The sequence below is a fragment of the Vombatus ursinus genome, unplaced genomic scaffold (assembly GCF_900497805.2).
Source record: "Vombatus ursinus unplaced genomic scaffold, bare-nosed wombat genome assembly UNPS02014798.1, whole genome shotgun sequence".
In the NCBI taxonomy this organism is placed as follows: domain Eukaryota; kingdom Metazoa; phylum Chordata; class Mammalia; order Diprotodontia; family Vombatidae; genus Vombatus; species Vombatus ursinus.
In genome coordinates this window covers 74,046,316-74,071,863 of record NW_020954576.1, presented here as the reverse complement: position 1 = coordinate 74,071,863, position 25,548 = coordinate 74,046,316, and the positions used below count along the sequence as shown (strand labels likewise).

The window sequence follows — 25,548 nt, the reverse complement described above, 5'->3', positions numbered from 1 at the left end:
ATAAAATATGGTAGAAAAACTACTTTAAAATATATTAATACAGTATTACTTCTATCTTACTCTTATCAAGTGGATGTTGAAGAAGATATTATTGTTAAAGTTAGTTAACATATACCAATTTGTTCATCTTTTTTTGTAGAATTTAAAAGATTATTTTCTGTCCTTGATAACAAATAAGAGATAAAATTTGATTTTTAAAAGATAAATCTATTGATCAATATATAGTAGATAATAAAAGCTTCTTAAATTGAATCGATGACAATAAGGAAAGTAAAGTTTATACTAAGTTTATTGTTTCTCTAAACATTGGGAATTTATCTTTGTTTTCTCTTCTTTGTTTAGTCCTCCCAGTAGCTGGTACTCAAATGATATAGAATTCTGAAACATGTAAGGGGACTTTCTATAAAGTATGATGAGAAATTGCTATAATCACTAAAATTTTTATAAACAGTATGCTTTTTGTTGTTATAACTGATATTAGTTTCTATTGCCAATAATGTAATTTGCTTAAAAAAAAAAAAGATTTACTTCAGTTCAATTCATTAAGCATTTATTTCTCCTTATTTGTGAGCACTTTGTAAAGACAAAACTAAAACAGTTTCTACACTCAATGAGCTCACATTCTACAAGGGAAAGCAACATGTATATAGATAAATAAATTATAAATAATTCTGGGGGATGGAGAGCTCTAGTTTTGGAGTATGGAGGGAGGCATCCAGAAGGGCTTCCCTTGTAGATGGTAACCCTTGAGCTGAACATTGAAGGAACCTTAGGATAATAGAAGATAGAGGTGAGGAGAGAGACCATTGTAGGTATGAAGGCAGGAGACAGATTATCTGCTAACATGTCTCCACTAAGTCTTTTGTTCTTCAGTCTAAAACATTATCAGTTTTCTGTCAAGCTCCAGGCCATTCACCATCTTGAAAAGAGAAAAGAAGAGAAAGTTGTGTTCTAGTTAGCTTTTCAATAATCTTCTGAAAATGTGGAACACAGAGCTAACCAGAGGGTGTCAGATGATTTGACTGGGAGTATGATGGAATGATCACCCACTTTCTGGACAGTCTTCCTTTATTAATGCAGCATAAGTTTTTATTGGCTTTTTTGCTGGCAGTCCACTAAAGCTCTCAATCTTTTTCAGTGAAGTCGTTAAAATTTGAGAAGTTTGGTAGCTTTTTGGTAAAGAATTTAAAATGCAGATACCTGAATTCTCTGATGTCTAAATTGAGTTTTATAAGTAACACCTGAGGCTTTCAGGTTCACTCTCCCAAACCTGCAGATGCACTAGCAAGTCAGTATCCCAGAAAAAGGCTACATTTCCCTCTGAGTGTTCTAGGAGTATGATAAGGAGATAGGGATGGATTTCTCTAATGCCATAGCTCTTGAGCCTGCATTATAATGTGTTCTCCCCAATTTTAACCACCAGTGATTAGCTTTTACAAAGGCATATTTACTTTGAAAATATCACATTAACAAAAGTTACAAAGTACTCCTCCCCAACACTTTGGTGAACATTCCACCTTCATTAGTAGAATGAGCTTAGACTTAGAGCAGTTTCTGTGTAAGTTTTGCCACATTAGTTTCACTCTTGAATTCAGCATCTTGACTTGACTTTTGATGTATGTTGTATCAAGCAGGTTAACATCCAACTGATACCACTTACTTTTGCTGCCTTTTGAAACTCACAAAGAAAGCCAGAGCCCTCCAGTACTTTTTCTTAAAACAAACACAAAGAGGAAAAATCAGAAGCCAAATGCCAGCCCACGTGGGGCTGATCTGAGCCCTTTTCCCATCCAGAAGCTTCTTGCATGTCCCTCTCACCTAAACCACAGCCGCTCAGCAAGGAGTAAGGACAGGAGACTTGCTTTGGCTGGCACTGACTTTTGAATCCACTCCCGTCTGGCTCAGTAGTCCGTCTCTTCTCCCTGTGGTTAGCAGTCTAAAACCAGTTACAGAAGATCTCCGTGCGCGCCAGATTGAGGAGCCAGGGCCCCTCCTTTATGGAATCAAGCTCCCCAAACTCTTCCGTGTGTGCTGTCAGCAGGCAGATCAAGCTGTACATGCTCTGCGGATGGAGCTTCACTAGCCAGGCCCCAGTTACATATGAATAATTACATGTAGTTAAATCTAAGTGCGATGGGCTATGTGTATGAGTTTCAACCTAGATAATTTGGAGAAGCATTACCAAGTTGACCTTTGCATATTGAAATTTTATAGCCACCACAATTCACAGATAACCTCCTACTAACTTGTGTGGTTTTTATCTGTCAGAAGAAGGATTACTTGCTTGATTAAATCACAAATTCTTAGTGTTGAGGTATATTTAGTTTTATTTAAATAAAAGGTGTTTTTTAAAATTTGTTAATAAGTATTTTGTAATTAGTCCGCATAAATGTATCATAAACTAAAAATTGTTTTTTTATTAATAAATTTATTTATTTTTAGTTTTCAACATTTACTTCCACAAGATTTTGAGTTTCAAATTTTCATCCCATCTTGTCCTTCCCCCCACCCCAAGATGGCATGCATTCTGAATACCCCTTCTCCTAGTCTGCCTTCCCTTCTATCTCTCCCCTACTTCTCTTATCCCCTTCCCCTTCCATTTTCCTGTATGGCAGGATAGATTTCTGTACCCCATTTCCTGTATTTCTTATTTCCCAGTTGCATGTGAAAACATTTTTTTTTTTTTTTTGAAACATGTGCTTTTAAAACTTTGGGTTCCAAATTTTCTCCCTTCCTCCTTCCCCATCCAACCTCATTGAAAAGGCAAGCAAGTCAATATAGGTTATACATGTGCAGTTATGCAAAACACTTCCATAATAGACATGCTATGAAAAACTAACTCTATTTCCCTTAATCCTATCCTGCCCCCCCAATTTATTCTATTCTTTGTTTTGACCCTTTCCCTCCTCAGAAATATTTGTTTCTCATTACCTCCTTTCCCAATCTGCCCTCCTCTCTATCATCCCCCTACTCTCTTGTCCCATTCCCCCCCCTGTTTTCCTGTAGGGTAAGACATATTTCCATTCCCAATTGAGTGTGTATGTTATTCCCTCCTTAAGTCAAATCCTATGAGAATAAGATTCACTCATTCACTCTCACCTTCCCCTGTTTCCCCTCCACTGTAAGAGCCTTTTCTTTTTAGCTTTTTGTGAGATAATTTACCCTCTTCTACCTCTCCTTTTCTCCTTCTCTTAGTATAATCCTCTCTCATCCCTTAATTTTATTCTCCAGATATCACCCCTTCATCTTCAACTCACCCTATGCCCTCTATCTATCTATCTACATACATATAATTTTTTCCCTCCAACTACCCTAATACTGACAAAGGTCTCATAAGTTACAAATATCATCTTTCCGTGCAGGAATGTAAACAGTTCAAACTTAATAAGTCTCTTATGATTTCTCTTTCCTGTTTACCTCTTCATGTTCCACTTCAGTCTTGTATTTGAAAGTCAAATTGTCTATTCAACTCTGGTTTTTTCATCAAGAATGCTTGAAAGTCCTCTATTTCACTGAATGACCATTTTTCCCCCTGAAGGATTATACTCTGTTGCTGGATGGGTGATTCTTGGTTGTAATCCTATCTCCTTTGCCCTCCAGAATATTATATTCTGTGTTCTGCAATCCCTTAATGTAGTAGCTGCTAAATCTTGTGTTATCCTGATTGTATTTCCACAATATTTGAATTGTTTCTTTCTGGCTGCTTGCAATATTTTCTCCTTGACCTGGGAACTCTGGAATTTGGCTACAATATTCCTAGGAGTTTTCCTTTGGGGATCTCTTTCAGGAGCAGATGGGTGGATTCTTTCCATTTCTATTTTGCCCTCTGGTTCTAAAATATCAGGGTAGTTTTCCTTGATAATTTCTTGAAAGATGATGTGTAGGCTCCTTTTTTGATCATGGCTTTCAGATAGTCCAATAATTTTTAAATTCTCTCTCCTGGATCTATTTTCCAGGTCAGTTGTTTTTCTAATGAGATATTTCACATGGTTTTCTAATTTTTCATTCTTTTGGATTTGTTTTACAGTCTCTTGATTTCTCATAAAGTCACTAGCTTCCAATTGCTCTATTCTAATTTTTAAGGAAGTATTTTCTTCAGTAATCTTTTGGACTTCCTTTTCCATTTGTCCAATTTTGCTTTTTAGGGCATTCTTCTCCTCATTGGCTTTTTGGACCTCTTTTGCCATTTGGGTTAGGCTATTTTTTAAGGTGTTATTTTCTTCAGTATTTTTTTGGGGTCTCCTTTAGTAAGCTGTTGACTTGTTTTTCGTGATTTTCTTGCATCACACTCATTTCTCTTCCCAGTTTTTCCTCTGCTTCTCTTACTTGCTTCTCAAAATCCCTTTTGAGCTTTTCCAAGGCCTGGGACCGATTTATATTTTTCTTGGAGGCTTTGCATGTAGGAGCTTTGATTTTGTTGTCTTCTTCTGGTTGTATGTTTTGATCTTCTTTGTTACCAAAGAAAGATTCTATGCTCTGACTTTTTTTGCACCTTTGTTTGCTCATGATCCCAGCCAATTACTTGAGTTTTAAACTCTTTGTTAAGGGAGGGGTCTGCTTCCAGTGTGGAGAATGTACTGTTCCAAACTTTAGAGGTTTTGTGCAGCTGTTTTCAGAGATACTTCTAGGGACCTATGAATTTTCAGTTCTTCCAAGGTGTGATAAGAGGGGAGGTGTTTCCTCTCCACTGCCACTATAAGCTCCACCACGCCAGCACTCCTCCTCGCCCCAGGACCACCCCTCAGAACTGTGACCCAGATCCAAGCAAGGGCAAAGCAAGAGATTCCTTCCTCAGCAGTGGCAAAGAGATCCCTGCAATCCCCCTCTGATCAGCAACTTGATTCCCCCTCAGTTTGTGGGCCGAAGTTCAGGAGGCAGCTGCTACCCAGGGCCATGCTCGGGACTTGCAGCTGAGACCTAACTTTTCTGTCACCGCAGTCACCGGCTTTTGCCACTGACCTTCCAAGTTGTCTTTGGCATTCATGGGTTGAGAAGTCTGGAAACCGCCACAGCTGCCTGCGATTCAGTCCTCTGAGGCCTGCTTCAGTTTTACTGCGGCCTGCGTGCCCACGTTGAACTGTGCTCCTCTCCTGCCCGGTGCGATATACCTTTCCGATCAACCATCCAGGTTGTCTTGGGCTGTAAATTTGTTTCACTTTGTCTTTTTGTGGGTTCTGCTGCTTTAGAATTTGTTTAGAGCCATTTTTTTTATAGGTATTTGGAGGGGTTTGGGGGAGAGCTCAAGCAAGTCACTGCTTTGACTCCACCATCTTGGCTCCACCCCCCTTCAAATTGTTTTTAAACATATTTCGAAGCCTATCAGTTGAATAAATTTGGTATACTTTAGTATCTGAGTTAAAAATGAAATAAATGGAGCTTTATTCTTGCTGAAAGCACACTTTTATGTAGCTGGGGAGGGCTTTATTCTGGAGCAAGAGTATTTTGGAAACAAATCGTCTCTATTGGAGAAATATTTTAAAACTAAATAAAGGTTTGTTTTACAGTTTAAAATGAAAACACAGTCAACCCTCAATTATCTGCACTAGTGAAGTGTAAAATTATTATGGTTAATTGAAATCTGCAAATAATTCACTTAGTGGATTTAGAAATGGAGCCTTGTTTTCCATGGCAAGAAAGCAAGGGGAGCAAGTGTGGGTCCCTGAAACCTCTTTAAGGCTCAGTAGCTAGATTAAAGAATTCTGGATGCATATTTTCCCTGCTCTTCATTCTTATGCAGAAATCAGGATAAGACTAGGAATAAAAACAGGCCAGAGTTTATAGTCCCAGTCTCTATTATTCCTCTCTCTCATCCCATGAGGCTTTTCGTATGGTAGGTACTTAATAAAGTTTGTTGAATTTTATTGGATTGCTGGACCTCTCCATCATTATATTCCACAGCACTTAAAATGAACTCATCATCTAATATTACAAACCTGCCCCAACTTCTAATATGCATATTTCATTGATGGTGCCGCTGTCCTTTCAGCCATCTAGACGGGAGAGGCTTGTCTATTGAACATCTGGAACTGGATATCTTAAATACTCAATATGTCCAAAACTGAACTTTCTTCCCAAATGCTTCCCTCTTCCTAATTTCCTTATTATTTTGAGGACACCACCATGTTCCCAGTCACCAAGGATAACATCAAGCTAGATCTTACACTTAATGATTCCTCACTCTCACTTATCCACCACATCCAATCTGATGCCAGGTCTTGTCAATTGTGTTTTTACAGCTTCTCTTACATACATCCCCTTTTTGCCTTTGACAATGCCACTCCCCTGGTACAGGCCTTTGGTAACTCATACCTGAGACTGAGCTCCCTGCCTCAAAGCTCTCCCCACTTTAGTCCATTCTCCATTCAGCTATCAAAATGATCTTCCAAAAGTATAAGTCTGACCCTGTCACCCCACTACACCTCACCTCTCCCTATACTCTATAAAGTCCAGTGTCTTCCTGTTGCCTCCACAATCCAATATATTGGATTATAAACCAATTATAAACCAATCTGTTTGGTTTTTAAAGCCTTTCATAACTTATCCTACTCTTTTTTTCTAAATTACATGTAAAGATAGTTTTCAGCATTCATTTTTATAAGATTTTAACATGTTTCCACATTAGTCATGTTGTAAAAGAAAAATCTGAACAAAACAGAAAAAAACCACAAGAAAGAAAACACAAACAAACAACAAAAAAGAAAATGGTATGCTTCTATCTGCAATCAGACTCTATAGTTCTTTCTCTGGATGACAATAGCATTTTCCATCATGAGTCTTTTGGAATTGTCTTGGATCATTGTATTGCTGAGAAGAGCAATATCTACAGTCTGTCAAAGTTGATCATCGCACAATGTTGCTGTTGCTGCGTACAGTGTTCTCCAGATTCTGCTCACTCGCTCAGCATCAGTTCATTTAAGTCTTACAGGTTTTTTTGAAATTTGCCTGCTCATCATTTCTTATAGCACAATAGTATTTCATTACATTCATATACTGCAGCTTGTTCAGCCATTCCCCAACTGATGGGCATCCCCTCAATTTCCAATTCTTTGCCACCACAAAAAGAGCTGCTATGACTATTTTTGTACATTTACATCTTTTTTATGATCTCCTTGGGATACAGACCTAGTAGTGGTATTGCTGGATCAAAGGGTATGCATAGTTTTGTAGCCCTTTGTGTATAGTTCCAAATTATTCTCCAGAATGGTTGGATCAATTCACAACTCCACCAATGGTGCATTAATGTTCCAATTTTCCAACACTTATCATTTTCCTTTTTTGTCATATAAACCAATCAGGTGTGAGGTGGTACGTCAGAGTTGTTTTAATTTGCATATTTCTAATCAATAGTGATTTAGAGCAATTTTTTATATGACTATAAATAGTTTTAATTTCTTTTTCTGGAAATGGATTTGCCTGTTCTTAGCTTCTTATACCTTACTCCCCTCCAGGTACTCTGTGGTCCAGGCACATTGGCCTCTTTGTAGTGGCACTCCATCTAGTAGTGCATTTTTCACTGGCTATCTATACTCTCCACCTGCACTTGTCTTCCGTTTTACTTTCACCTCCTGGCTTTCTTCAAAAGTCAGCTAAAATCCCACCTTATTTCCCAGTTTTCCTTAATGTGAATTCCTTTTCCATGTGATTATCTCCAAATTGTCATGTATGTATCTTGTTTGGACATAATTATTTGAATTTTGTCTCCCTCATTAGATTGTGAGGGCAATCAGGCAGGGCAGGGATTTATTGTTACCTTTTCTTTGTATTCCCAGTACTTAGCACAGTTCTTGTACTTATTAAATGCTTATTCACTTGTCTTTACTTGCCTCTCTTCATCCCATGCATCCCTTTCATTTGTTCCTTTTGGCAATCCCTTTTTCATACACTTTTCTCACTAGTTCTGTGCTACAGTGGTTTAAGATCTCATTACCTCTATCCTAATTGCTATATCTTCTTCCAGTCTTTTCAATTCATACTCATATGGATACCAAAATAATCTTCCTTTAATTTCAGGCCTCCCATCTCCTGCTTCATCTGTCCTTGAGGGTAGAGGAGTGGCACCCTCCACTTAACAATAAATATTCTCGCATCTAGTCATACCTTTCACATCTCAAAGAATGAATTCCTGTAGATCATCATCCAAACTCCATTCCATACCCTTTACCACCCAATTCCTTATTCCCATCTCCCTCAACCCTTCCATCACAAAGTTTTATCCTAACTCTACCCATCCCTTCCACTGTGTAGTCTGGAATGCCTGTTACATGTGCAACAAACTTCTCTTCTTCTTAAATCTATTCATTTCTCGCTATTTCTATTTACTGCCTCTTACTGAAACCTGGCTTTTCTGTGATGACCCAACCTCTCTGGTCACTCTTTCCATTACTGACTGTACCTTCACTCATACTTCTTGGCTATTGGACGAGGCTGAGAAATTGTAATACTTTTTTTCTTTTGTCTATTAATTTATTTATTTTTAGTTTTCAACATTCACTTCCACAAGATTTTGAGTTCCAAATTTTCTCCCCATCTCGCCTCTTCCCCTACCCCAAGAGGGCATGCATTCTGTATACCTTTTCTCCTAATTTGCCCTCCCTTCTATTGCTCCCCCCTTCTCTTATCTCCTTCCCCTTCTGTTTTTCTGTAGGGCAGGATAGATTTCTATACCCCATTGCCTGTTTATCTTATTTCCCAGTTCGATGTTAAAACTATTTTTAACATTTGTTTTTAAAACTTTGGATTCTACCAACATGAGAAAACAGGAAAATGATAAATGTTGGAGAAGATATGGGAAAATTGAAACACTAATGCTTTGTTGGTGGAGTTGTGAAACAATCCAACCATTTTGGAGAGCAGTTTGGAACTATGCCCAAAGGGCTATAAAAATGTGCAAACCCTTTGACCCAGCAATAGTACTTCTAGGGCTATATCCCAGAGAAATCATAAAAATGGGAAAAGGACCCACATGTACAAAAATATTTATAGCAGCTCTTTTTCTGGTGGCAAAGAATTGGACATTGAGAGGATGCCCATCAATTGCAGAATGGCTGAACAAGTTGTGGTGTATGAATGTAATGGAATACTATTGTGCTGTAAGAAATGATGAACAGGTTGACTTCAGAAACACCTGGAAAGACTTGTATGGTCTGATGCTAAGTGAAGTGAGCAGAACCAGGAGAACGTTGTACACATTAACAGCCATGTTGTGCGATGACTAATATTGATAGACTTAACCCTTCTCAGCAATACAAGGATCTAAGACATCTCCAAAGGCCCCATGATAGAAAATGCTATCCACGAAGAAGAAAGAATGGAGTTTGAATGCAGATCGAAGCATACTATTTGCTCTTTTTTTTTTCTTCTGCTGTGTTTTGTTTCCTCTTTTTGGTGGTTCTTATTGGTTCTAATGCTTCCTTACAACATCACTAATATGAAAATATGTTTAATAGTAATGTACATGTCTAGCTTATATCAGATTGTGGCTGTCTTGGGGAGAGAGGGGGAAAAAAGTGATTGTTGATAATTCAAATAAATTAATAAAAAAATGAAACTGACTTTGGGTTCCAAATTTTCTCCCTTCCTTCCTCCCTACCCACCCTCATTGAGAAGGCAAGCAATTTGATACAAGTTATAGTGTATAGTCATGCAATCCTATTCTGCCCCTCCCCATTTATTCTATTCTCTCTTTTACCTGTTCCTCCTCAAAAGTGTTTGCTTCTCGTTACCCATCCTACACCATTTATTTATTCTGTTCTCTGTTGTAAGCTTGTCCCTCCTCAGAAGTATTTGCTTCTGCTTACCCTCTGCCCCAATCTGCCCTCATTTCTATCATCACCCCTCTTTCTTATCCCCTTCCCTCCTATTTTCCTGTAGGGTAAGATAGATTTCCATACCCAATTGAGTGTGTATGTTATTCCTCCTTAAACTAGTTCTCATGAGAATAAGATTCGGTCATTCCCTCTCACCTTCCCCCACTTCCCCTCCACTGTAAAAGACTTTTATGTGAGATAATTTACCCTATTTTACCTCTACCTTTCTCCTTCTTCCAGTATACCCCTTAATTTTATTCTCCAGAATAAAAGTCTTCAACTCACCTTGTGCCCTGTATCTATCTATCTATCCATATAATTTTTCCTTCCAACTACCCTAATACTGACAAAGGTCTCATGAGTTACAAATATCACCTTTCCATGTAGGAATGTAAACAGTTCAATTTTAATAAATCCTGTATAATTTCTCTTTCCTGTTTACCTTTTCATGCTTCTCTTGAGTCTTATATTTGAAAGTCAAATTTTCTATTTAGCTCTGGACTTTTCATCAAGAATGCTTGAAAGTCCTCTATTTCACTGAATGACCATTTTTTCCCCTGAAGGATTATACTGAGTTTTTCTGGGTAGGTGATTCTTGGTTGTAATCCTATCTCCTTTGACCTCTGGAATATTATATTCTAAGCCCTTCTGTCCCTTAATACAGAAGCTGCTAAATCTTGTGTTATCCTGATTGTGTTTCCACAGTATTTGCATTGTTTCTTTCTGGCTGCTTGCAATATTTTCTCCTTGACCTGGGAACTCTGGAATTTGGATATAATATTCCTAGGAGTTTTCTTTGGTGATCTCTTTCAGGAGGTGATCAGTGAATTCTTTCCATTTCTATTTTACCCTCTGGTTCTAGAATATCAGGGTAGTTTTCCTTGATAATTTCTTGAAAGATGATGTCTAGGCTCTTTTTTTGATTATGGCTTTCAGACAGTCCAATAATTTTTAAATGATCTCTCCTGGATCTATTTTACAAGTCTTTTCCAGTGAGATATTTCATATTGTCTTCTACTTTTTTCATTTTTTTGGTTTTGTTTTACAATGTCTTTATTTCTCACAAAGTCATTAGCTTCCATTTGCTCCATTCTAATTTTTAAGGAAGTATTTTCTTGAGTTTTTGGACTTCCTTTTCCATTTGGCCAATTCTGCTTTATAAGGTATGTCTTCATTGGCTTCTTGGATCTCTTTTGCTATTTGGGTTAGTCTATTTTTTAAGGTGTTATTTTCTTCAGTATTTTTTTGGATCTCCTTTAGCAAGCTATTGACTTGTTTTTCATGATTTTCTTGTATCACTCTCAGTTTTTGCTCTACTTCTCTTACTTGCTTCTCAAAATCCTATTTGAGCGCTTCCATGGCCTGAGGCAGATTCATATTTTGCTTGAAAGCTTTGAATGTAGGAGCTTTAACTTTGTTGTCTTCTGATTGTATGTTTTGATCTTCTTTGTCACCAAAGTAAGATTCTAGGGTCTGACTTTTTTTGTGTGGTTTGCTCCTGTTCCCAGCCAATTACTTGAGTTTTAAACTCTTTGTCAAGGTAGGGTTCTGCTTTCAGTTTGGAGAATGTACTATCCCAGTCTTTGGGGGTTTTGTGCAGCTGTTTTCAGAGACACTTCTAGGGACCTGTAAATTTTCAGTTCTTCCAGGGTGGTATGATCAAGGGTGAGGTGTTTACTCTTTTCCTGGCCTGTGCTCTGGTCCATGAATGACCACAGGCACTCTTTTCTGCCTTGTAACTGTGAGGAGGATTCTCTCTCCACCGCCACCACAAGCTCTACCACACCAGCACTCCTTCTCGCCCCAGGACTGCCACCCAGAACTGTGACCTAGATCCATGCACAGGCAAAGCAAGAGAATCCTGCCTCATCACCAATAAAGAGATCCCTGCAATCCGCCTTTGATCAGCCACTTGACTCCCCCTCTTTTTTGGCTGAGAGCTTCCAGAAGCAGCCGCCACCCCAGGGCTGGGGTGGGACTGAGCTCCTCTCTCACCTGGGTCTGACAGGCCTTTCCTAATGACCTTCTAAGTTGTCTTTGGCGTTTGTGCATTGAGAAGTCTGGAAACCACCACAGCTCCCCTTGATTCAATCCCTTGAGGACTGCTCCAGGTTCACTGAGGCCTGGTCTTTGCTGGCTCTGCCCATGCTGAACTGTGCTCCTCTCCCAGACCGGCACAATAGACCTTTCCAATCAACCATCCAGGTTGTCTTGGACTGGAAATTTGTTTTACTCTTTCTTTTTGTGGGTTCTACTGCTCTAGAATTTGTTTAGAGCCATTTTTATAGGTATTTGGAGGTGTTTGGGGGAGAGCTCAAGCAAGTCACTGCTTTTACTCTGCGATCTTGGCTCTACCCCAAATTGTAATACTTTTTGCTCCCCATTACAACTCCATCACTAAATAACCTCTTCTTCTTTGAGGTTCATGGTATTCATATCTACCACTCAATCAAAATCCTGGTAGCTATTGTTTGCAGACCCCTAGGTTACTTCCTTTCCTTTGTCATTGAGATCAATACCTGGCTTACAATATTTCTCTCCTCCCTAATTCCTGCCCTCATACTAAGGGACTTCAACGTAGATATTGATTCTTCCTCAAATACCCTTACCTAACTACTTCTCATTGCACTCATTTATATAAATGGTTATCTATATCTAGAAAGCACTACCCTCATATCTCTTGTAGGCCCTATTCTGTCTTTCTTTAATTTAATAAATTTTATTTTTCCCCCTACAAGAGATCTGCTGAGATAACAGAGAGGAATTAGAACAGAGCAAAAGAAAGGGGAAAATTATGGAAGCATGGACATTTGTTATCTCAGAGCCTTAGTTTCCTCATCTATAAAATGGAGATGATAATAAAGCTTTATTACCCAAAATTAGACCTTTTCTAAGTGCACATATTCATGCCAGCACACTTGTCTTTCAGTGAGATGATTGATTCCTCCATGATGCCCACTCAGTTATTCATCTTCAATCTCTGTCTGTTTACTGACTTTTTTTCTACTACCTACAAAGATTCCCATGTCTACTCTGTTCTCAAAACCCCCTTACTTGATCCTTCTATTCCCTCAGACTATCATCTTAAATCTCTCTTCCCTTTCATGGTTAAATTCCTTGAAAAAGACATCTAAATTGATGTTTCTTTTTCCTTTCTTCTAACTCTGTTCTTGGGTGTATGGGGTGTTCATGGAGGAGTAGCACCTCTGGTGTAAGGGCTTACCCAACCTTTTTCAGGGCTGCTCATCCATACTGCTGTTCACCTTTATCTGACTCTCACCTGTGGCTCCAAGAAGCTGTCACATTCACAGTGGCCACACCCCAGTCAACCAGCTTGGCAGATAGGCTAAAGCAGATTGAAGGTAACCCAATGGTGAGTTGGAGAATGCCTACCCCAAGCATGTGAAGGCTTCCCCCAGCAGAATGGGCAGATGAAAACATTTTGTTCTAGTGGCCACAAAGGTGGCTGAAACAGGTGCTGTGGAGTGCTTAGAGCTTGGTCAGACATGGAAGACACCAAGGTCATCCACTGCATCCGAGGTCATTGCCAGTCATCTTGACTTTTGTCATTGTGCTGAAGTTTGATGATTCTGGAAAAAAAGAGTGAGGTGGATGACTTTGTGCAACTGTGCCTAACTTAAATCCAATTCAGGCATGAGTCAAGATATCACCCAGTGATGTCATTGGTCCTGTTTGAAATGAAAAACAAACAGCAACTCTCCTTAACTCTTTTCTGATCTCATGATTCAAATAAAATTACTCTCTCCAAAGTTAACAGTGATTTCTAAGTTGCTAAATCTAATGAGCTTTTCTTAATCTCATTCTTTTTCACTTCTGTGTTGCCTTTGACACTGTTGATCACTGCCTTCTTCTTGATATTCTCTGTTCCTAGGTTTTCTTATCATGGTTCTCAAAAGGTTTTTATTTTGTCTCGCTGCTCCTTCTCAGTTCCTTTCCCAGATCATCATCTGAGTTGTACCCACTAACTCTGGGTGTCTTCCAAGCCTCTCTTCTTTTCTCCTTCTAAATTATTTCACTTCGTTATCCCATCAGCATCGAGGGATTCAATTTTCATCTCTGTATAGGTGATTCTTAGATCTTATCTAGCCTTATATCCTTTCTTGACTTCTATTCTTGTATCTCCAACTGGATGTACCATAGACATCTCAAACTTAACATAATTGAACTCATTATCTTTTCCCTTAAACCATCCCCTTTTTCTAACTTCTCTGTTGCTTTTGAGTACACTGGCATCCTACCAGTCACCCAGATTTGAAACCTAGTTGTCATAGCCAACTAACTCTTAAATCTCTCTCATCTACCATATCTAATGTGTTGCCAAGTCCTGTTGATTCTATCAACACATCTCTCATACTTCTCACCTTTGGCCAATGATCTCTTAGTTTCCAAACCTAATGGCCTTTTCTCAATCCTTATCCTTATTGATTTTTGTATGGCCTTGCATCTCGTACCTGGATCACTGCAAAGGCCTTCTGGTTGGTCTCCTTTTCTCTAGTCTCTCCTACTATATTCTGTCCTCCACTCAGCCTTCAAAGGACTAAGCACAAAATTCTATTTAATCTCTAGAAACTTATTATCTTGCAAGAAGACATCAACTCTGGCACTCACACCTTCTCAATATCCCCTTGCCCTGGGATCCAGCCCCTCCCTCTGATTTGATAGGTTGGAGGGTGGATGTTGAAGAGCTCCCAGATCCCCCACCAGTTAAGAACAGGGAAGTCACTTTTTCCTACCCTTTTCAGAATTTCATCATGCCCCATGCAGGGCATCCTTTCTCCTCTCCCCACTGTTTTTCAGTTTCTTTTTATGTATTATCTTCCCGCATTAGATTGTGAGCTCCTTGAGAGCATGATGTTTCTCACATTTCTTTGTGTTCTCAGCCATAGTGCATAGTAGGTGCTTAAATGCTTATTGATTTGACTTGACAAGTACATAGATTATATTTTTTCATGAATTATTGAAGATAAATGGAATCTACCCTATTTTTAACCAAGAAGGTTTTCTTTGATATAAAGAGTGCTATTTTAGAAGATCTAGATTCCGGTCTGAATGACTTTCTGGCCTCATTTTTTTAATCTATAAAATGAGCAATCTGGATTATGGTTTCTAAAGTCTCTTCAAGTTCTAAATCCTAAGTCTTTCAAATTAGGGCTTGCCTGCAAACACTCTTTCTTCACTGACAGTTCTCCTTAATTAAGTTACTCCCCCTACTTCAAGCTTTAATTAACTTTATGGAAATTCCTAGCATCCTTTTTATGCTTTTCCCTAACAGAACAGGGAAGGATCTTATACCAGTAATATATACTTAATAGTACTATTAACAGTGATTCATTTGTGTAGTAAACACTTCTTGATGCATTATGTAAATTTGAATTAATATTAGAACATTCTTTTTTTGCTGTATCCAGTGTTCTTTTATTTTTTTTAAATAGTATTTTGTTTTTTCCCCAAATACATATTAAGAAAATTTTTTAGCATTCATTTTTACAAGATTTTGAGTTCCAAGTTTTCCTCCCTCCTTTCCTCTCCCTTCCTCTGAAAATGGTAGGCAGTTTGATATAGTTTATACATGTGCTATCATGTAAAACATATTTCCATATTCATCACAGTTGTGGAAGAAGAAACAGATCAAAAGGAAATAAAACCATGAGAAAGAATAAAATAAGTGGAAAAAAATGCTTCGATCTGCATTCTAAGTCTATCAGTTCTTTAACTGGATGTGGGTAGCATTTTCCTTCCTGCGTCCTTTGTATCTGTCTTGGATCAATGTGTTGCTGAGAGAAGAGCTGAGTCATTCATAGTTGATGTCTTGATGTTGCTGTTGCTGTGTACAAGATTTTCCTGGTTCTGCTTATTACATTTTGCATCAATTTGTGCAAGTCTTTCCAGGTTTTTCTGAAATCTGCTTGTTCATCATTTCTTATTGCACAATAGTATTCCATTAAGTTCACATTCCACAGTTTGTTCAGCCATTCGCTAAAATTCATCTGTTCAGCCATTTGATGGCCATCCCCTCAATTTCCAATATTTTGCCATCAAGAAAAGGCTGCTTTAAATATTTTTGTTTACTTAGATCCTTTTCCCTTTTTTATGATCTCTTTGGGATACAGACCTAGTAGTGTTATTGCTGGATCAAAGGATATGTACAGTTCTACAGCCCTTTGGGCATAGTTCCAAATTGCTCTCCAGAGCAACCCCACCAACAACGCATTAGTGTCCTAATTTTCCCACATCCTCTCCAACATTTATCATTTTCCTTTCTTGTCATATTAGCCAAATTGATTGGTGTGAGGTGGCATTTCAAAGTTGTTTTAATTTGCATTTCTCTAATCAAAAGTAATTTAGAACACTTCTTCATATGCCTATAGATATCTTTGATTTCTTCATCTGAAAACTTCATCTGTTCATATCCTTTCACCATTTATCAATTGAGGAATGGCCTGTATTCTCATAAATTTGACTCAGTTCTCTATATATTTGAGAAATGAGGCCTTTATCAGATATTTGATGTAATGATTGCTTCCCAGCTTTCTGCTTTCCTTCTAATTCTGATTGTATTGGTTTTGTTTGCACAAAGCTTTTCAATTTAGGATGATCAAAATTATTCTGTTTTTCATAATGCTCTCTGTTTCTTGTTCGATCATGAATTCTTGCCCTCTCCATAGATCTAACAGGTAGACTTTTCCTTGCTTTTCTAATTTGTTTGCTTCATTGTCTATGGTACCTTTTTAGCAAGATATAGTTTCCTTCCTTATCTCTTTTAATTAGGTGTATCTTTGCTTTTACTTTGTCTAAGATCAGGATTGCTACCCCTGCTTTTTTTTTTTAACTTTAGCTGAAGCATAATAGATTCTGCTCCAGCCCCTTACCTTTACTCTGTGTGTCTATCTGTTTCAAGTATATTTCTGATGAACAACATATTGTAGGATTCTAGTTTTTGAACTACTCTGCTATCTGCTTTCCATTTTATGGGAGGATTCATTTGCATGCACAGTTATGATTACTACCTGTCTATTTCCCTCAGTCCTATTTTTCCTTCTCTGTGTCCTCTCTCTCCTTTCATCCTTTCCCACCTCACCAGTGTTTTGCTTCTGTCTACCACTCTGCTTGATCTACCCTCTCCTATGTTAGTCCTGTCCCTCCCCTCCTTTACGTAATCGCCTCCCACTCAACTTCCCTATCAGGTAAGATAGATTTCTATATTGAACTGATTGTATATTATTCCCTCTTTGAGCCAATGCTGGTGAGAGTAAGTTTCAATGGATGCCCATCGCCCTCCCTCCCATCTTCCCCTCCACTGTAATAGGTCTTTCACACCTCTTCATGTGAGATAATTTAACCCATTCTATCTCTCCCTTCCATCAGGACCCACTGTACTCCTCTTTCTCATCCATTAATTTTTTTATGTCATTCCCTCAAATTCACCTTATACCCATACCCTCTGTCTATGTATATTCCTTTGATCTGTATTGTTAGTGATACAGTTTTTAAGAGTTACAAGTATCATCTTCCCATGTCGAAATATAAACAGTTTAACTCTGTTGAATTCCTTATGTTTTCTTTTCCTTTTTTACCTGTTTATATGTCTCTTGGGTTTTGGTAATGGAAGTAGAATTTCTGGTTTAGTTCTGGTCTTTTCCTGATGAAGGCTTGAAATCCTTCCATTTCGTTGAATGACTATTTTTTCTCTTGATGTGTTATGCTTAATTTTGCTGGGTAAGTGATTCTTGGTTGTAGTCCTAGCTCAATTGCCCTCCGAAAAATTATGTTCATGTTCACGCCTCTGATACTTTAATATTGCAGCTGCCAGGTCCTGTGTGATTCTTATTGTGACTCCTTGATATATAAATTATGTTTTTCTGGCCATTTGTAGTATTGGCTATAATGTTCCTTGGGGTTTTTATCTTGGGATCTCTTTCCTGAGATGATCAGTGGATTCTTTCAGTGCCTATTTTATCCTCTGGTTCCAGGACATCAGGGCGGTTTTCCTTGATAATTTTTTGAAAGATCCTGTCCAGGTCCTCCTTTTTATTGTGGCTTTCAAGTAGTCCAGTGATTCTGATATTGTCTCTCCTGGATCTATTTTCTAGGTCATTTGTTTTTCCTATGAAGTTATTTTACCTTTTTTTCCCCTCCATTTCATTTTTTGAATTTGTTTAATTGATTCATGATGTCTCATAGAGTCATTAACTTTCACTTGTTTTCCTCGATTAACTTTTGTACTTTGTTTTCCGTTTAGCCAGTTGTACTCTTTAAGGAGTTGTTTTCTTCTGTGGATTTTTGTATCTCGTTTTCCATTTGTCCAATTCTACTTTTTAAGCAGTTTTCCAGGCTGTTGACTCTTTTTTCATAATTGTCTTGCAACACTCTCATTTCTTTTCTCATTTTTTTTCTTCTATCTCTCCCATATGATTTTTAAGCTCCTTTTATGAGCTCTTTGATGAGATCTTTCTGGGCTCGAGAGTGCTTCCTGTTTTCCTTTAGGGTTTTTCCCATAGATGTTTCAATATTGTTGTCCTCTTCTGAGTTTGTGTTTTGATCCTCCCTATCCCCATAGAAACTGTCTATGCTCAGTGTTCATTTTTGCTTTTTGCTCATCTTATTTGCCTATTTTATGGATTTTAAAAGTTGCGCTCTCCTACAATAGCACAGGGGGCACTGTCCCAAGCTTCCTGTGCTGGGATCCAGGGGCCTAGTCACTGGCTTTTGTGCTGGGGCCTCAGGCGCTGGCAGCTGGAAGCTCTAGGGGTCTGGCAGCTTACCTGGTGCTGAGCTGGAGTCCTAGAGGTAGTGTGTGGCATGTGTTGAGGCCAGGTGGGATTTTTCTGTGTTTCCCTGGGAGTACATTGAAAAACATGAAGGTTTGGCCACTGGAGGACACCTGCCTATCTAGGGCTGCATTGAAACATATGGAGGTCCACTGCTAGAGACCTCCCTGGACCTGCACCGAAGCATGGGAATGTTTGGCTACTGGGGGCTGCCTGCCTACCTGGGGCTGTGCTGAAGCACTTGAGGGTTCTTTGAGCTGGAGTCTGCTGTTCCCCTGACTATGCTAAGGCAGGTGGGGGATCCTGGTGTTGGCATTTGCCTGTTCCACCACATTGGGGCTCAGGATCTCCCACTGGTTTGCTGAGGTGGGGCTTGCTGCTGGCTTGCTGAGATGCTTCTTTTCCTGAAATGTGCTCCCTTTTTACTTGAGTGAAACAGACCTTTCTTGTTGATCCTCCAAGTTACCCAGGCTAAAAGACTGATCCAAAACTGCTCTACCCCATCTTTCCACTGGCTCCACTGTTCCAGGATTTTTCCTGCAGCACTATTTTCTGTTTTCTCAGATGTCAGTATGGAAGAGTGATAGTGATTTACTGCTTACTCTGCCATATTGGCTACTGGAAGTCATTTCAAAGGCCAAGTCTTAGAGGCTGCTGTGAGGACATTTTCCAGCAAGTAGTGTCCATCACCCTTTTCATCCTTTCTTACCAGCTGGTCAATCCTCCTCTTTTCATCCTTGAGATGGTCCTCTCATCCCCAGACATATATTTTAAATTATCTGGCATATTTGACAGAAATTAGTATTACATAATTTTGCATGATAATTTCCAGTGTTCTCATATCTTAGAATGTTTTCCAGTGTTATTTAGCTGGTTTTTTAACTCTCACTATAAAGTTTCTGAAAAAGAAGCTTGTTACTAAAACATAACGTCTTTATTTATATAATAGATTTATAGCTTAAAAAGACCTTGCCGAGGTTCCAAAAGTGGGTGATACCACCCTCTGAGGGGCGCTAGAATGATCCAGGGAGGTGGTAGCAGGCTTGAGTGCAATTGGGGTGCATTGAATAGAAATAAGGGGGCGGTGGAAGCATGAAAAAAGAAGTAAAGATAAGAAAATTTTGAAAAACCATTCATGTGTTTCATCTGTTATATAAAAATAAACATACAAAATACAAGTTATAATGATTATAGTATAACTGATCAGTGGTCAGATCTGCCAATAAGTCTTAACAAGCAAGTGTTGGGAAATGAGCATGTTGCACATTGTTGGGAAGTTCAGCATGCATCAGCAGGAATATGTGTATGTAATGACTTCCTTACAATACAAAACTATACAGTTACATGACACAATACTGCATCATCAAAATTTCAGTGCAGGAAAAACCCTACAAATTTGCCATAAATTATTAAATTTAAGATGTGTCATTTAAAATATATTTTTATTTTTTGAAATGATGTGGATTTCAAAAGAAAAAAAGCTGTTAAAGGGTTAAAGAAAGTAGATTTCCAGGGAGGCACTGAGTAATTTTTTTTTTTTTTTTTTTTGAGAAAGGGGCGGTAGGCCAAATAAGTTTGGGAACCTCTGCCTTAAGAGGTACTGCAATCCAACTCCTTCATTTTACAGATGAAATAATTGAGAACCAGAAAAGCAAGGGAGAGAATAAGGATTTGAATCTAGTTTCTTCTTACCCCAATCCAGTGTTTTTTATGTTCTATCACTTTGAGTCCCGTTGTCTTAACATTCACTTCCATGTATTTTGAATCTTCGAGCATAAACTTTATAGAATAGATGAAATACATCCAGACTAATTACACAGTCTTGAATAAGTGATAATAAAGATTAGGCTGAACACTGTACTATTTTTCAGACAAAATTTGCCACATCATCTTGGAGTAGCCATACTCCAAGCTTTCTGAGCTTCTGAGGGCACCCATATTTTCCTGATACACCAAGAGTACTGATTTTTAAAAAATAATTTTGTGAAGTTGATATATGGTATGTAAGGGTTCCAGTGTTTCCTTCTGTTCCTCTGGTGTTGGCTATGAAGCAAACATTACCTATAATCTTGTACTTTCTTGACAGTATCAAAAAACTGGTCCATAAGAATTCTGCTTAGGATCTTGCCAGGAAGAGAATCTTAAGATGCCATTATAGTTTCAGTAGTTGAGTTTGTTTCAGGGTTTTTTGCTTTTATGCATAAAGATGGTGATGATACTGCTATTTTTGAAACCTTAAAATATGCCATATCTTGAGGACGAACTCTTACAGTTCACTGTAATGGAACAGATTAGATATTAAGAATTTTTAGGGAACAATATTCTTCCTGTATGAAAGATTTAACCAAAGGATTATGTTTGACACCTGAAAACTGAATCTTATACTCAAGGTTAAGATTTATTATTAGTAATGGGAAAAAAATGTGGTCCCTTTTTAAGCCCTTAAAATATGCTTTTATATGCCTTTTATTTCCAATGATAAATTATTGGATTTTTAGAATTACATTCATATCTAAGCTGTTCCCTAGATGCTTTTCTAGACATTTATGGATAAATCCCCTCATGGGATCTGCTGAAATGTATTTTTTTTGGCTAAGCAACAATCTGCCTCCCAGCATGGAAATATATAGGAATGAGACACAGGAAAAGGACTTCACAGAAAATTCTATATCTGTGTTTTGGCATAGGATAACTATATTTCAGTCACCATGTAGCCACTGGAATTTACACAGTGGTTTAACTATTTGGCTCCTCCCTATTACCATCATATCAAGAAAGGAAACATGACCTTTCTTTTAAAGTCTTTTTTCTTCTCTGAATTTAACTTTATGATCTAAAGGCATATTAAAATTTCAGTCTTAATACTCTTGTTATGTTAACTTAAAGATTTGCCCTTTTCTTTTCTAGGATGAAGTGGCACATACTCTAACAGAAAGCAGAGTATTAAAAAACACTAGGCATCCCTTTTTAACAGTAAGTAATCTTAAACAATAAGTATTTTTCTTTTCATCTTAAAACTTTGTTTTGATCATTATTCTATTCTATAAATTAACTTGTAAACAAAAAACTTAAGATACCTTGTGCTTACTTTAGTCATTCTATTTGCTTAAAGTGATTGAGAAGGAACTCAGATTTTTTCGAAGTTTTAGGAACATTTAGATTGTTATGGAATCCCACATTTGAAAAGAACCTTAGAAGTCATATAGTCCAACCTTACTTCTAAAAATGTGAATCCCTTTCTACCTAGCAAGTAGCAAGTACCTAGGCTTCTGTTTTATAATCTATATATAAGAGGCATCTTATAATAAAGTGAATAAATAGAAGACTAGACTTAGAATCAACAAGACCTAGGTTCCAGCACTGCCTCAGCTACCTATGTGCTATTTAACCTTGAGCAATTCACTTAATTTTTAAGTGCTCCAAGCAGCTTTCTAAGACTATTATCTACAAATTTGTTACCAGTCTACAATTGGAAGAGTTTCACCTTTGGGACTCCTCCACAAAAATGAATTCACATGACTTTACCAATTTGTGTGTAGTTTGATTTGTGATCTTAATGTGTTGCCAGAGTTATATTAGCATATTAGATTCCTTTTTGATTCCTAATTTTAAAGTACCGAAGACTAAGAAAATCATAGATCAGAAGTCCAACCTAAATTTGAAAACAAGATTGTAATATATAAATGCTCAATTAGTATTGAGCCATTGTAGAAATACATATGAAGCAACCTTATAGTAATTATGTCACAACTCAGAGGAATATCCCATAGATAAAAAATGGAAATCTGAAAAGGCATGATATAAAACTATCGTAAGTAAGGTATAAAACTGTGAAGTGTATTTGTGTGTGTGTGTGTGTGTGTATCTTTGTCTGTGTCTGTGTGACTTGGCTATCCCTTTGGACTAAACTGATGGCCCCGTAATCTTACTCCTGGACTCCCTGTGAAGTCACTGTGTCAGTCATGAAGTTCTGTTTATGCTGTGAATAAAAACAGGCACACTGAAACTTAAGAGGTTGTTTCCAAAAAGTATTTGGGATTCTTTAGTTTATCTGAAGCAGAATCTAGTAAAGGGGTTTCACTCCCTATATTTCTAGAGCTATTTTGTTTGTTACTTGAGCTCTGTTAATGTAGATTATGGCAAAACAAGGCTTAAGTAGGGATATATTTTATAACAAAACCTTTGAGTGAAAATAGTTACGTTGTACCAATATGCCATACTGGACTCAGTTAGTAAACTGAAGCATTTAGAGGGAAAAAGTGACATTAAAGACATATTAAAAATCATAATCAATAGATTTAACTATCCCCTAAGAGTACTTGTCTCTACTAGAATAAAGTGAAAGTTGAAGTTGCCAGTAGCATGTATGAGAATTTTGGGGCCCCAAAATTCGATATACAAAGACTCAAAAGGCCACTGTTGTCATATTTATTATACAGTAGATTCAGAAGTGCTCATTATAATTGTAAGGTTTATTTTTAATTTAAGATTATTATAAGTTCAGAAACAAAAAATTCTTTCTCTCTAAATACTCAGGCTGAACAAAATTAATCCAGATTTCTTATAAGATCTCATCTGAGCACTTAAGAAGTATTTCTGTCCATTTCATCAGTCATAACTTACTCTTTTTTAAATACTTCATAATTATCATGATGACAGTGTGGATCAACATTATGAGCATATTTTTTTTTCTTTTTCTTTTCAAGTCTTTGAAATATTCCTTCCAGACAAAAGATCGTTTGTGTTTTGTGATGGAGTATGTTAATGGAGGAGAGGTGAGTTAAAGAAACATACTTAACATTTATGTTTGTGTGATATCATTGGCATTTTTTTATATCTAATTTATTTAAATTAGGTACAGCTGCTCTTTAGTATGTGGATGAAATATAAATCTGTATCTCCTACTATGTGATAGTGACATAATGGTTTTATTGAATAGATTTTTCACTTGATGGGAAGACAGAGAATAGCAGTCATTTTGTCTTATACTCATTACTAGTATTTTTAATTTTATTGAGTAATTTAACTTTTTTTGAGTGTATTTCATTTTCTCCATCTCTTCATGTATTTTCCATTCCTCACTTTTGAAAAAACTTATTAACATAAAGACAGATTTTACTGAAGTAGGTGGTCAGAAATGCTTTATACTAGGAGGATTCCAAAATTCTCTATGTAGTACAGTCTGTAGCAATGATGTCTGGCACAAATAGAAACTGAGGCTACTAATCCATACAAAAGGATCCTTGTGGGCCACACAATGGACTTAGTTTTAAAATGTAATGCTACCTATGTTTTATTGTATTATTTTTATTCATTTATTAAATATTCTCCAAGTACATTTTAATCTGGTTTGGGCTATACTCAGGAGTGTTGTGGTCAGTGTGTTTGTCACCTCTGGTTTATAGGAATAAATTACTCTTTTTCCTCCACAAAGAAAAATCCACCTTGATTTGATAACCTAATTGTCTTCTGCAGAGTTCTCCGAATCCACAAATTGACTGGAATTAACAGTGGAAAAAATTATGAATTTAGCAAATATTTTCCAAGTGCCTACAAATATTTTATTAATACTACATTAGGGTAATATAAAAATGAATAAGACATACCTAACCTCACTAACTTAAAAAATCTACTACAAGAGATAAGATGTATAAAAAAACATAAGGTAAAAAGTGATAAGTTCTATAAAATATGTACAAGGAGTTCTGAAGAAGGAAGAATAAGTTAATATAGGAGAGAAACTGGGAAAGAAAGGGTTCATGAAGTAAATGTTAGCATTTGAGTTAGACCTTCATGGATAGGTAGTAATTTGGACAGAGATAAAAGACAGAATTGGTATTCCAAAAAGAGTTAACAATGTGAGCAAATGCAGAAAGATAGCAAAATATGGGTCAAAATCAGAGAACCTTTAGTAATACAGAATTTGGGAAGTGAACAACAGGCTAATAAGATCACATCTGAGATTGTGGTTTAGGATTTCTAGATGGCTTAACATACAGGAATAAATTGGCCAAGCTAGTAGCTGAGATCCAATATTGGAATGAAATGAGATACATACACACACACACACACACACGAATATTTTATATCCCTAAAAGATAGATACCAAGTCATTAAATCTATAAACATTTATTAAATACCTTCTGTGGCCCAGGCACTATTAGATTTTGGGGATACAAAGGCAAAAATGAAATAATTCCTACCTTCAAGGAGCTTACATTCTATTGGGAGAGATATGGTATAGACATGTAAGTATATATAAGACATATAAAATTAATATAAGGGGATTAGCTGCTGGGACGAATCAAGAAAGATTTCATATAGGAGTTGTTATTTGAGCTGAACTTTAATAGAAATTAGAGGTGCTTAGAGAGGAGTGAAGAGGCAATGTCTTCTAGGCATGGAGCACAGCCTGTAGATTAAAACATTAAAAGCCATTGGGTGCAACTTGAAGTCAAAAGCCAAATGGGAAGAACATGTTTTAAGCTATAACACTTTAATCTTAATGCTCACTTTTGGGACTGTAAATGAACCTGACACGTTTGGAATGTATCCTCATAAAAATCCCAACAATATTAATGAAACAAAAACCTGGACATTATTAATGGTTGGGCCCATCAGCCAGTGTCAGATAAAGAAAGATGTACAATTTCTGTTCAAAAATTAGGAAGAGGACTGATAAACATTCTTAGTGCCCATAATAAAATGTCAGGATTCTACAGAAATAACTCTCTAACAAGCAAACATGACTTTACTATACAATAATCAAAGCTCATTAAAGAGATTCAATGTTGGATTAGTCAAAGGTAATCAAAAATGGCTCATCTCCAGATGCAACCTATGAAATGGCTAATATCCAAGAATGGAATCCAAAGGCCCACTCTGGGCAACATCCTTATGAAGTTTGCCAATAATATATTGATAAAGAAGTGTCAAACAAATAGTTGAGTTGT

The 25,548-nt window shown here is 37.2% G+C and overlaps 1 protein-coding gene across 2 annotated transcripts in view; it reads left to right on the top strand.

Moving 5' to 3' along the window:
• The window catches only part of LOC114049642 (RAC-gamma serine/threonine-protein kinase), a 362,981-nt gene that overhangs the window by 234,915 nt on the left and 102,518 nt on the right, over positions 1 to 25,548 (top strand). For both annotated transcript variants that reach the window (XM_027870916.1, XM_027870917.1), the window contains 2 exons: positions 21,503 to 21,568; positions 23,302 to 23,370. In XM_027870916.1, the coding sequence (XP_027726717.1) occupies positions 21,503 to 21,568; positions 23,302 to 23,370 (135 nt within the window). The remainder of the gene's footprint in view (positions 1 to 21,502; positions 21,569 to 23,301; positions 23,371 to 25,548) is intronic.